The sequence below is a fragment of the Pyrus communis genome, chromosome 5 (genome assembly GCF_963583255.1).
Source record: "Pyrus communis chromosome 5, drPyrComm1.1, whole genome shotgun sequence".
NCBI lineage: Eukaryota > Viridiplantae > Streptophyta > Magnoliopsida > Rosales > Rosaceae > Pyrus > Pyrus communis.
Window position 1 is genome coordinate 25,279,385 of NC_084807.1, and position 11,897 is coordinate 25,291,281.

At 36.6% G+C, this 11,897-nt stretch overlaps 3 protein-coding genes across 3 annotated transcripts; 2 read left to right on the forward strand and 1 right to left on the reverse strand.

Moving 5' to 3' along the window:
• The first annotated feature begins 223 nt into the window (after nt 1-223).
• LOC137735655 (WRKY transcription factor 55) lies at nt 224-2,730 on the forward strand. Its single transcript, XM_068475100.1, has 3 exons — nt 224-705; nt 1,207-1,338; nt 1,956-2,730. Exons 1-3 carry the CDS (start codon nt 224-226, stop codon nt 2,419-2,421), a joined length of 1,080 nt encoding a protein of 359 aa, XP_068331201.1. The 3' UTR covers nt 2,422-2,730.
• Nucleotides 2,731-3,337: 607 nt separating this feature from the next.
• Nucleotides 3,338-6,106, reverse strand: LOC137735656 (WRKY DNA-binding transcription factor 70-like). Its single transcript, XM_068475101.1, has 3 exons — nt 5,374-6,106; nt 4,856-4,957; nt 3,338-3,921 (listed from the first exon to the last, which is right to left on the reverse strand). The coding sequence occupies exons 1-3, from the start codon at nt 5,709-5,711 to the stop codon at nt 3,426-3,428; spliced, it is 936 nt and encodes a 311-aa protein (XP_068331202.1). The 5' UTR covers nt 5,712-6,106; the 3' UTR covers nt 3,338-3,425.
• A 3,113-nt stretch (nt 6,107-9,219) lies between these two features.
• On the forward strand, nt 9,220-11,897 carry LOC137735264 (rhodanese-like domain-containing protein 7). Its single transcript, XM_068474676.1, has 5 exons — nt 9,220-9,654; nt 10,189-10,440; nt 10,539-10,637; nt 11,008-11,301; nt 11,416-11,897. The coding sequence occupies exons 1-5, from the start codon at nt 9,265-9,267 to the stop codon at nt 11,779-11,781; spliced, it is 1,401 nt and encodes a 466-aa protein (XP_068330777.1). The 5' UTR covers nt 9,220-9,264; the 3' UTR covers nt 11,782-11,897.

Here is an 11,897-nt window from a genome sequence, read left to right on the forward strand (position 1 = left end):
AGGTTTGAAATTGAAATCTGAATTAAGTAGACCAGCAACTGTTCCAATCTGACCAAGACTTGGTCATATTTGCAGACTTTCCAAATTTTGTACCGTGTAAAAGAAACAAAAAAACCTTTGAACAATCTCTCAAACTTTTTCAAGGAGCACCAACTCAGAAGAAGCCTCACAAAAGCAGCGTATATTCACAACACATTTAAATTTCCCCAACCACCACCATAACATGTTCAAATCCAAACCAGTCCAAAAGCAAAAGCAGCTAGAACCAGAAGCCATGGATGAACTCATTTCTTTAATCTTCCATGGATGCGAGTTGGCTAGAGAGCTTGGAAAAGACCTACCCAACTTGGCCACCCAACCTAACTCACTCTTCAATTCATTGGAAGAAATCACAAAGATTTTTGGTTCAGCAAAAGAAAGGGTTTTACATAGTCAAGATTCAAGTAGTAGTTCATATCTTCACAACACTTTAACACTTGAGCACCAGCAGATTGGAACAAGTGTTGAACAATGGCTGAGGCGTAATCCGCAGGCAATGGATATAATCCAAACCCAACTAGCAGCTGATCGAAACGAAGCGAAGATCAGTGGTGGCATTGATATCCGGGGTTCGGAGGCGGCAGTTATGGGTTCTCAGGCAGTGGATGTTGTGCCAGCTTCTGACGTGAACATTGCTTCATCAAGCTCACAAAGACCGCGACAAAGGTTCGTTTATCTCAAAAATTTGAGAGATTATATTATGTGATTACTTAACATGACCTTAATTTGTGCATGTATAAGTAAAAACATTATGTTAAATTATTGGCACACAAACAAGACAACTCCGTAAAAGATATTGCTTTGTGTGTGTAACTGTGTATGACAGTTGAACAACACAGTGTAGTCTGTATTGTAACGTTATTGTCAATATTGTATTAATAACATGTTCATCTATTGGCGATGATAATATATCGATACATTATCGACAAGAACAGTTGCCTGTCCTAGAGTATGAAAACAAATACGGTAACTTTGCTAAGAAGAGATAAGGAAAATGTATCGGAAGCAGAAGAGCATTACCAGGTTGCTTCTTTGAAAATGACCTCAATAAAGCATATAAACATTACATGGCTTTTACTTTGTGAATCAAGTACTTTCCAAACTGTTTCGGCAGCATGCACTTGTTTTCTAATCATACTATTATATTCATTTTGATTACTTAAATAGGAAAGATCAAGGGTTAATTAGCAAAATGACAGTGCCAGCACCTAGGATCGGAAACACTGAAATCCCACCTGAGGATGGCTTCACTTGGAGAAAATATGGTCAAAAGGAGATCATAAACAGCAGATTCCCAAGGTAATTAATTTGACCATAATCATAGATTAAGGTTAATTATATCTTATTTGACATGTTCAATTCAAGGATATGTCACTTTCTTCTACTTCTCCATCTTAGTGGTTTACCAGGTATGCTATGTATGATAGATAATGGAGCCCTTTAGCTTGTTCGGGTTGGTATAATTATTGTCATTTTCTTCATGGAATGAAATATTAATTCATACGTGGACCAGACTTGACTTGGTCAGCAATCAATCAGTATGACCAGAATTTGGCAAACAATATTCAGTTCTTATGACCAATTGCTTCTTAGTAAATGGGAAAACCCATGCCCAGAGTGGAGTGACTTGAGAATGTTCAATTAGTACTATATATTCACTAAATTCAAATGTTTAGCCACAGTTAACTACTAAATTACTTAATTAATGCAGTTGACGGGTGATTAAGTTTTCTCCCCTTGTATTTTAATGAATCACTTCAATCGCCAAACTATAGAAGAAATAAAAATTCATTATCCGTCAACTATTAATGTCGGTTGCACGTATAACAGTTTGATACATTGTATTTTTCTTTCTCTTCAAAACGCTACTTTTAAATGTTGTTTTACTGATTAATTATGTCATGTTTCTTTTTCAGGAGTTACTATAGATGCACCCATCAAAAGTTGTACAATTGCCTGGCCAAGAAGCTTGTCCAGAGGCTAGACGATGATCCCTCGACATTTGAAGTAACGTACAGAGGTGAACACACATGCCACATGTCAGCCACTGCACCTTCAATTCTACCACCCGCAGCTGATCATCATATTACACAAGATCAGATGGCAGCAACCACTGAGTCTCCAACATCTCGATGGCTTTCCATGGACTTTAACCCTATTAGAGGGGGCAGCAGCAGCGGTGGTATGATAGGTGGCAGTTGTGGCGGCGGTGGTGATGACGTCGGTACATCCACCGGCACACGTTACACCGGTAAAGAAGTTGACTTTCCTGTGATGGATTTGGCTGATGCCATGTTTAATTCAGGCAGCAGCAGCAGCAGTATGGATTTTATTTTCAATTCTGCTGAACGTAGATGGGAGCCAGATGACAAGAAAAATTGAGATCACTAGGCAGGAAATGCTTGTAATTGGGCTGGCAGGTCAATTTTCTTTATAAAGTTGTTTAGCCAATGAAAAGATCATGGGAGCTAATTAACCAAATTACTCTCAGTCAGTCATCCTAATCTTCTGGGGAGGTTAATTAAAGTAGTTTCACACAGGTGTTTGTAAACTTTTTTTTTCTGGTTAATAGATGTTTGTAAAACTTATTTATTATTTATTTTGAAAAATGGTATTTTGTAGTGATCTAATTTCCGAGAATGATAATCCAAATTCGAAAGCAAGAGAACGAGCACACGGCATAGCAGTTTAATTTTTGTTAACTTTTAAAGTGTATACTATATTCATTTATGTTATTTACATGCCCACTTCTTCCATGACAAGTGTGGGATAACCCTAAGGAAGATTTTGAGTTAACGATAGGCTTACACATTAGTTAATGTGGTTTCAGTTTTTCTAACTAACTGATCATGAACATCATTATTAGGATACTCTCTTTTACGACGTCAATAATTTAAACTCAATTAGGTGTGAGATGAAGCAGACATATTGTTCTAGTTGACTAACTGAATCCACTTATGTCCAATTTTTATAAACTTTTAAGTAAAATTAACTTAATTCTTTTTTACTTTACAACTAATGTGCTCGTTAGAGAATCTTTGTCTACTACCACAAATTAGGGTTTTCTTTTTCTCGTACTAATGTGACCGTTAAAATTTTTTTATCTACTGCAACAAATTAGGGTTTTCTTTTTCTCGTACTAATGTGACCGTTAAAGAATTTTTATCTACTGCAACAAATTAGGATTTTCTTTTTCTCGTAATAATATTACTAGACCAAAAACTAATTAGTCTGTTAATATTTGTTTAGTTACGTAGCATACTGAACTCGATTGATGCGTAGGGATACGAAACCACAATCAACGTGAAACTTCTTCTAATTCAAACTGATCATTTACATCATTATTCAGAAACCCTAGCTACTAGGGGGCTTCAAATTAAACAGCATCAAAACCTATCATTACAAGGAGTTATAGGAAACTCAGCTTCATCAAAATTAATATCACACTCAAAATTAATCGACTTCACCAAATCCATGTCGTCCCACTGCATGTTTGAAACCACATTCTCATTGGAAGACACGCAGATTCCGGCAGGCTCGGATAAACCAAAGTGATCCTTCAAACCAAGCCACGCATTGTTGTCCGTTACATCACTTGGTGTCCCCAATTTGGAATCTTCTTGTTTGACGATGGGAATGGACGACGAGGATGAGCCAAAGAAATTAGGGTTTTGGCGATGTGGGGACCCAGATTCTGAGCTAACAGTCTGAGATCGCCTAGGATCAGGGCCGATGATCGTTGGAGAAGCCTTGATCATGGTTCTGCACGTGTGCTCGCCAATGTAGGTGGTTTGGTAAGTGCGTGGGTTGTCTTGGATTTGTTGGACCTGTTTAGTCGCCATGCAACCTTGATCATACTTTCTTGTGCATCTGAAGTAAGCCCTGTAAATGCGATTATATAGCTGTTAAGAGTCCGTTTGGTAACGTTTTTTAAACACTTTATTGTAAAACGTTGTCGTAAAAGGAACGACAAAATAAATTTATATTTTTAAAATTTGAGAATGCATGGACACAAACTTATTCGGTACATAATTTAAATTCAATCCAGTTTGTTTGTTGAATGCCCCTCAATTATTGGGGCCTGGTGCTTTAACTTCATATGTTTGTACTGTGCATCTTTGCAATAGTGAAATGTGAACCCTACTTTTGTTGTAACCACACAATGTGAACACCAACTTTTGTAGTTAGGATTTCCATACTTCTTTTCTTTCTTTCTTTCTAGTTCTTCCATTTATGAGCTGGATTTAGAACGCTCGTTTATAAGTGTTTTCAAAAGTACTTTTAATCATTTTAAAAGCATTTTCAAACAAGTTAGAACTCATATTGGATGCAAGCTGCCAAGCTAGGTGAAAGTAAGAAATAAAGAAATAGACAGCTAGCGCTTTACCATAATAATGAAAAATAATTATGCATATGCATCATAGTGCGGTGTTGATTTCTACTAATTCTCAACACCACACCCCCCCCCCCCCTTCCCCCGGGTGAACATCTAACTATTTAATAAATAATAAAGATAAGAGTTTAATAATTTGTGTGACTAGAAAATAATAAGTATTACTTAAAAATTATCCATATTTTACCTTTCATTTTTTACTTTTATTTTTTCCTTTAACATACATGGAATTTAACGAGTTATGCAATGCAATAGAATTTTAAACACTAAATATATCCCTATATTGCCACACTGTTTTTCTCTGTGCACATCCATATTTGATTCTACTATTAAATTTGAAAAAAAAATAAATGAGAACATTTTTTTTGAATAAATCATTTTCCCCAAAAAATTGTTCATAAATTCTTAAAAATAAAAACAAACCTTGGATATGAAGCTTTGAGGATTATCTTTTGGCCATATTTTCTCCAAGCCTGACCATCTTCAATTTTGGTAGAGATTACTTTCCATGATTGAGATGTCTTTCTGCAACCAAGAAGATGAAATAAACTTATTAGTCTTGGATTTAATTTTTTATTTAATTAGAAAAAATAAGTACTAAATAACTTACACTCATTATTTTTCGAAAACGTTAAATTCTTTTCTAATTGAGTATAAAAAATCCTAAATAACTCAATTAAGAACATTGAGATACGATATAAGGCGATATTTTAAACTATCATGAGCTACATAAGGGTATTTAAACTCGCTTTCACTGAATAAATACATTGTTTCAGCCAACCAACTTAACTCATGTCCGCATATATGTTAAACAAATATATGAAATTGACAGTACACCCCTGATTTGTGTATCATACTAGCTAGGAAATTAAACAAATAAAAGAAAATGGCTAACAATTATTCACATATTAATCTATGATTAAGATGTTTCAATTCATTACCTCCTCTTGTAGCAACCTCTCCGATCCTTGAAAGCCTGAGTCTTTGGACTCTCACCTGAACCTTCAGAGCTCCGGTCACCACAATGCGAGTGCTCCACATGGGAAGGTTCAGGCTTGACCTGATAAACCTCACCGGAAGCAGCAGACTGGTGATCCTCATGGCCGTCAGAAGCAGTCAGAACAGAGAGACTCTCTGTGAATGTTGTCATGATCTTCATCAAAAGCTCCTCCGCCGATCCACTATCTCCGAACGGCTTGTGGAGCAGATTCTGAAGCTTCACCGCCGTCTTCCGGCCTTCAAGTAGCTCCTCGATCAGTCTCTTGTGGTTGGTTCCCATTCGTTCCAGGATGCTCTGCTTTTGCTCTGTTTCTAGCTTTAACTCCTCTGTTCTCTCTCTCACTGTTTTTGAGTAAAAATAAGAAATGGGTTTTGTTTGGATGGAACCACTATTGGGATTGCTTTTGAAATGATTAAAAGCGTTTTTTACCGTATTTGACGGTTTTTAGTAAAGAAAAAGCTTTCATTAGCTTCTAGATAAAGCGTTTCTTAACGGAAGTGCTTCTTACGGAAACAGTTTCAAACAAACTATTGGAGAGTGGGAAGTGATTCATGAAAGATGAGAAAAATGGCTTGTAGACTGCTTTTCTTTGTTTGCTCTGTTTGTGTGTGGAAAAAGGAAAATTTTGAATTGGGGTTTGTTTGGATGAGGTGAGAGAAGGGGATGTGGTTTTATGATATGTGAACGGGAAGGTGGGAAGCAATTCATAGGAAGTTGCAAGGAAGGAGGTGAAATCCCTCTTCACATAATTCCATGATTAAAGTGAGAAATTTCCAAACAAATCAAATGCTTTGCCTACAAAGCTGATGTGATGTCATGGTGGTGATGCAAAAGCTTACATCATTGGTAATTTTCATGTTGTTTTCCTATCCAACTGGCAGGCTGTGCAAAGTATTTACTTTTTGAGTGTTGTTTCGTGCAATAAAGTTTGTGTAATTATTCAATGCATATCCATTTCTTAGATTCTTGCTGGATACACTTCGACCAAAAATCTTTGTAGTTTATGTTTTCACTAAGATCATCTACAATGGTTGTGTTAAAATCTAAATATTTTAGCCCGAAAAATTTAGCTTTTAGTCCAGAAACAGCTTTTTTACTCCAACCGTTTTAGCCTAAAATTTTAGTCCGGAATTATTAAAGAATGAACTTAGGTTTTTTTTTTTGTTAAATTAATTTTTTTTTTAAATAAATATGTAGACTATCGTAAATTAATTTTATGAACATTTTAATCTAAAAAAATTTAAATTCAGATAAATATTGGGTGGAGTCCACTCCGATTTCTGGGCTAAATTTTGGGGGGAATTCGGCCTTGGTTTAGCATTTAGCATTTAGCCCAAATTTTTCCCTTGGGTTGGAGTGGGTTTGGGGGGAAATTTTAGGGGGTAATTTAGCTTTTAGCCCACCATTGGAGTTGGTCTAAGAGAATTGCTACCGACATTCGTCCTGAAAAGCAATTTTCTATAAACTCGTTGACCATCTAGAGTTGAGAAATGCTAAACGAACTCATTTAAATGTGAGATTGTTCATTAATTTTATGTCGCTTCACAATTTAATGTTAATATGTGACAAAAAGTCTATGAAGAGTCACAGTTTTAAGAGGCAATCTCTTTACGTTTCTCAATTAATCAAGGCGTAAACTCTAGATGGCCAACGAGTCCAAGGAGAATTGCTTTCAAAGATTAATCAACTTTCATAACCTATGACTAATCATAAAGATTGGAATTGATGTAGCCTCACTCTCACAACAACTTTCTATGAAATTTATTTCATTCTCACAGCATGAAACTCACCACAAACAGAGCTTTCTAATATCTTTAACCTTAAGCGGGGATATTTTTGATTGGGCAATGCGTTTGGACATTTCTGATGTTAATATCAAAAAAGAGGTGGGAGATTAAAATATTACAAAATATACATAGTTGCAATGAAACCCTAAGCTGTTAACTTGGTGGCCAAACAAAAATGTTACTTTGACTATATTTTTTATATCACATTTAAATCGCCTTTCTAATAGAAATGACATCCGCATGTGTTGGCGAGTCTTACTTTACTATATTGGAAAGATAAAACAAATATGATATGGTAAATGTGATAAACGTATACTTACTGCGGGGCCAAAATTTCCCAAATACAAATAGAGGTATTCGCCGATTCTCTTGAATCTGTAAGGAGCTACCAATCATACCCTCCCTTCGGTTGAACTTTAATTTTAGCCAATACCCTTATGAACATTTATAATTTTCCAATTCCTTCATGAACTTTAATTTCTCCCCTAAACACTAAAATTCAAACAAAAAGTGTACGGAGTAAACTAGTGGAAGAGAATAACAAGATAAACAATATGTTGTCCACATTAGGAATAAAATTATCTTTTTACAATTTTAAAATTAGAAAAATTAGTCAATTATAAAAGTTCAGAAGGTAATCAGTTAAAACTAAAATTTAACTTAGAAATCAATCAATTACAAAAATTCGGGGAGATAATTGCCTAATATTACAGTTAAAATGACCAAATTGACAACCCCTTGCGTAGTGGAAAAGAAAATCGACAGACATCCTGTTCAAATACTGCGACGTGGGCCGTATTAGGACCATCACTTTTCAATGTAACCCTTTCCCCTTTGAAAACTATATATTTTATATATTACATAATATTATAATGTAACTCCGCCAGCCTTTCATCCACAGGTGGAGAGGCCTAATTGGCTTATCGGTCCATTGATCATCGTACGACACTCTTAAAAAAAACAACTATTTTATTCACAAACTAAAGATTCTTTGGAATTGTTTTTGAAGTGGTTAAAGACAGAAATAACTTGGCTGTTGAAGAATTCAACAGCCGGTCCTGCTTACCTCCAATCATTGATGAACACGTGTTCAAATTTTGATTATTTTAATTAAAATTTGGACACGTATTCATCCGTGATTGGGTTTAAGCAGGACCGGCTACTGAATTTACAATAGCCAAGTTTAGTTCGTTAAAGATGCATTTTATGAATTTTATTTTGGAATTAATTTATAGTAAAAATATAAGCAAATTATGAAAAAAACATTCGAAGTGTTTTACTCTTACAAGAAATACTTAGTGTTTTTAAAACTCTGAAACGTTTTCTCTAAACGAACCCTAAGTAATATCACACTTAAATAATGCTAAGTAAACTAATTAAGTAACTCAGTATTACGGTTTAATGATATTCTTCTTCACTTGTATGCGAGAGGTTTGATTCTCGTCAAAGATGAATTTGAACTACATTATTGTTAGTCCATTGTGAGACTTAGCCCTCCCCTTAGAGAAGAGGATCCTCTCCGGATCCACTTTGTGGGGATCTTAGGAATTCCCACATTCTAATCGTTTATCATACATCGTGCGACCAGTTTTCGTAAGATACTATTTATGTTTAATTTTAAATAAAAAAATCAAATAATTTATAACGGCACAATGCTCAATGAATAGTTAAGATGTAAGGATATCTAAGATCTTCACAATTTAAATCTGGATAAAGTCCAAATCCTTCTGTATTTGTAATATTGTTTATTTAAAAGAAAAAATAAAAAGTAAGATAGTGACAACACATAAGTAATAATTTAAGTAATAATCTCATTACTTAAGTAATACTTTTATATTATAATTTATAAAATTTTATTAAATTTTATTTTAAGATTAGCCATTCAAATATCCAATTCGTCACTTTTTACAATACAGACAATATACTGCGCCTTGATTGGATAAAGCCACGCATCTAACCCAACATACAGCCGGCACGTGGTCCCGCCGTTAATTGTAAATTGACACGTCGAGAGCAATACAGAAACCTAACGAACGCAGCGCCGTATGCGAACCTTGCCTCCCGCGGTCGACTCCATGCTAAGCTGGAGGTCACCTCCATCACTGTCGCTGAGGATGGTATGGTTACCTCCACTGCACTCCGTAAACCCTAACCCTAGATTGCATCCCTCCTCTTCAGTTTCGCCGCCCTCCAATCGAGATCCTCAGTCGTTTCTCAACCCTAGGATTCCGGTCTCCGATTCTCACGGCGTCCCTCAAAGCATGACGCTTTCCAGGTGCTTCTCCGGGCCCACCAGTCCGGTCCCGATTCCGAGCTCGCCCGAGTCGGATAACTCGGATTCGCAGATTCTCGTCGTGGTCTCCTTCTACAAGTTCGCTGATTTTGCCGACCATGCTTCTCTGCGGCAACCATTGAAGCAGCTCTGCGAAGAACTGGTACCCGCATTTCATCTGCATTTCTATATTTTCTTAAGTTTTAGTTTGTTAATGGTTAATTTCCATGAAATTTTAAATTTCAAATCTTCAGGCATTGTTGGACTACTGGGGATTAAAGCTTTGTTGGGTTAATTAACTTAATTTGGGTGAGACTAGAAGATGTCGAAATCAATTTTGGTTGGCTAATGGCTAATTAGATATGATAATTTGATAAAGTCTGGCATTTTTTGTCAATTTATTCCAAGAAAAGACTTAGAGAACTTGGATCTAACGGACGATATAACACGGAACCGAGCGCAATGGCATTGGAGGATTCATATAGCTGACCCCACTTAGTGGGAAAAGGCTTTGTTGTTGTTGTTGTATTGTTTAGATTCTTAATTTGTGCTTAGCAATTCTCAAAAGACTTCATTTTTACAGGATTATAATTAATCCGTGACATTGCATCTTCGTGTGGTTTTATTCGGTTCTGTTTTACTCTTCCGGAGCTTATGTACTGTCCATTTTGTACCTCACTAAGCTGATCGTCACCAGCGTGTTTCAGGCGGTATCATACTTGCCCGGGAAGGGATAAATGGGAGCATTTGTGGGACAAGAGAATCGGTGGATAAAGTTCTTGAGTTCATCCAAAATGATAACTGCCTTGAGGGACTAAGAGGATTGGAGTCACCTGTGAGTCCTGAGGAGGAAGCTATTCATCACGGGCACACTAGCAGCTCTCCTCTGGCAGCAGGGGAAGACGCGCCCTTCAGATGGGATCATGTGAGGGTCAAGTTGAAGAAGGAGGTACGGGTTAAAATAAGTCTTGATTGTGAACTTGTGGGTACATTTTGTTTTCTCATTTATGAGGTGGTTCTTATTTTCTCCTTGCACATGTTTATCAGATTGTTAGTCTTGGAATGCCTGATGTATCGCCAATTGAAAAGGTCGGAAAGTATGTGAGTCCACGGGATTGGAATGCATTGATTAGTGATCCAGATACGGTGAGTATTTTCTTCCTTGTGTTGGTGTCTTTATAGTATGTCACTGAGCTGTAATCAATTCGCAGAATGTATTCCGTGCTTTTGCTTTTGAGTTCAGTTTTTATTTTTATTTTTATTTTTGAGTAGTCTATACCAAACTAAGCAGTATATTGTCCAACGTTACCAAGTACATTAAAAAACTTGACCTTCATGACTCGCTCTTAATTCTGACAAAATCATGTTTTTTAGCAGCTTGATATGGACCATAAAGAATTTACAGTATTTTTATGAAGTTTTGATGGATGCTGGCATTTAATCTTTGTGAAAATATTACCATCAATGTCAAGTTCACCTACACACTATCTTAGTCCCGACACATGTATATATCCAGGTGGTTATTGATGTGCGCAATAATTACGAAACTAGAATAGGGAAGTTCAAGGGAGCAGTTGATCCGTGCACTAAAGCATTCCGAGAGTTCCCATCTTGGGTAGACGATCTGTTTCAACCTTCAGAATCAGAGAATGGTCATTTGGAGGTGAAACTCAACGGTCCAAATGAAAGCATCAACAGTCAGCTCGAGATATCAAAACCAAAAACACCTCCGAAAGTTGCCATGTACTGTACTGGGGGAATTAGATGTGAGAAAGCTTCAAGTTTTCTCCTCAGCAAAGGCTTCGAAGAGGTGAATGTCTTTCAAGCTCTATTTTATGCCACATATTATCTGTAGGAAAGGATTAGTTTGTGAAGGATAAAACGAACTTGGCTGATAGTTTGATTTGGATCATGTGTTTCTCAGGTTTATCATCTAGAAGGCGGAATTCTGAAGTATCTTGAGGAAGTTCCACGGACGGAGAGCCTGTGGGAGGGAGAGTGCTTTGTCTTTGACAAGAGAGTCTCGGTTGAGCATGGGTTAGCACAGGGAACTCACAAATTATGCTACGGGTGTAAGCAACCGGTCAGTGATGCAGATATGGAGTCTCCTCAGTGGGAATACGGAGTTACTTGTCCGTACTGTTTCTCGTCAAAATCTGATGAAGAGAAGGATAGGGCAAGAGCTCGACAAAGGCAATTTGAGACATGGGGGATCATCGGTGGTCCGGACAACGGACGCAAACCGGATGGTACCAAGCACAGCTCTACTCATCTCTCAAATTCAGTTTGAATAGGTTTAGAGAAGGAAAGAGAGAATGTTTTTGAAGATTTTTTTTGAAGGAAACTTTAACGAAAAGCTCCTGGAACTGTCATTTTAACGAAAAATCTTATTTTTACATTAAAAAG

Excerpts from the sequence above, each read along its gene's own strand:
- LOC137735264 (XM_068474676.1), top strand. The coding sequence starts at position 9,265 with ATGCGAACCTTGCCTCCCGCGGTCGACTCCATGCTAAGCTGGAGGTCA. Across the intron at positions 10,638-11,007 it reads TGATTAGTGATCCAGATACG|GTGGTTATTGATGTGCGCAA; the intron begins GTGAGTATTTTC and ends GTATATATCCAG. Across the intron at positions 11,302-11,415 it reads TCAGCAAAGGCTTCGAAGAG|GTTTATCATCTAGAAGGCGG; the intron begins GTGAATGTCTTT and ends TGTGTTTCTCAG.
- LOC137735656 (XM_068475101.1), bottom strand. The coding sequence starts at position 5,711 with ATGGGAACCAACCACAAGAGACTGATCGAGGAGCTACTTGAAGGCCGG. Across the intron at positions 4,958-5,373 it reads AGAGGTTGCTACAAGAGGAG|AAAGACATCTCAATCATGGA; the intron begins GTAATGAATTGA and ends TCTTGGTTGCAG. Across the intron at positions 3,922-4,855 it reads CTCAAAGCTTCATATCCAAG|GGCTTACTTCAGATGCACAA; the intron begins GTTTGTTTTTAT and ends TCGCATTTACAG.
- LOC137735655 (XM_068475100.1), top strand. The coding sequence starts at position 224 with ATGTTCAAATCCAAACCAGTCCAAAAGCAAAAGCAGCTAGAACCAGAA. Across the intron at positions 706-1,206 it reads TCACAAAGACCGCGACAAAG|GAAAGATCAAGGGTTAATTA; the intron begins GTTCGTTTATCT and ends TTACTTAAATAG. Across the intron at positions 1,339-1,955 it reads ATAAACAGCAGATTCCCAAG|GAGTTACTATAGATGCACCC; the intron begins GTAATTAATTTG and ends TTTCTTTTTCAG.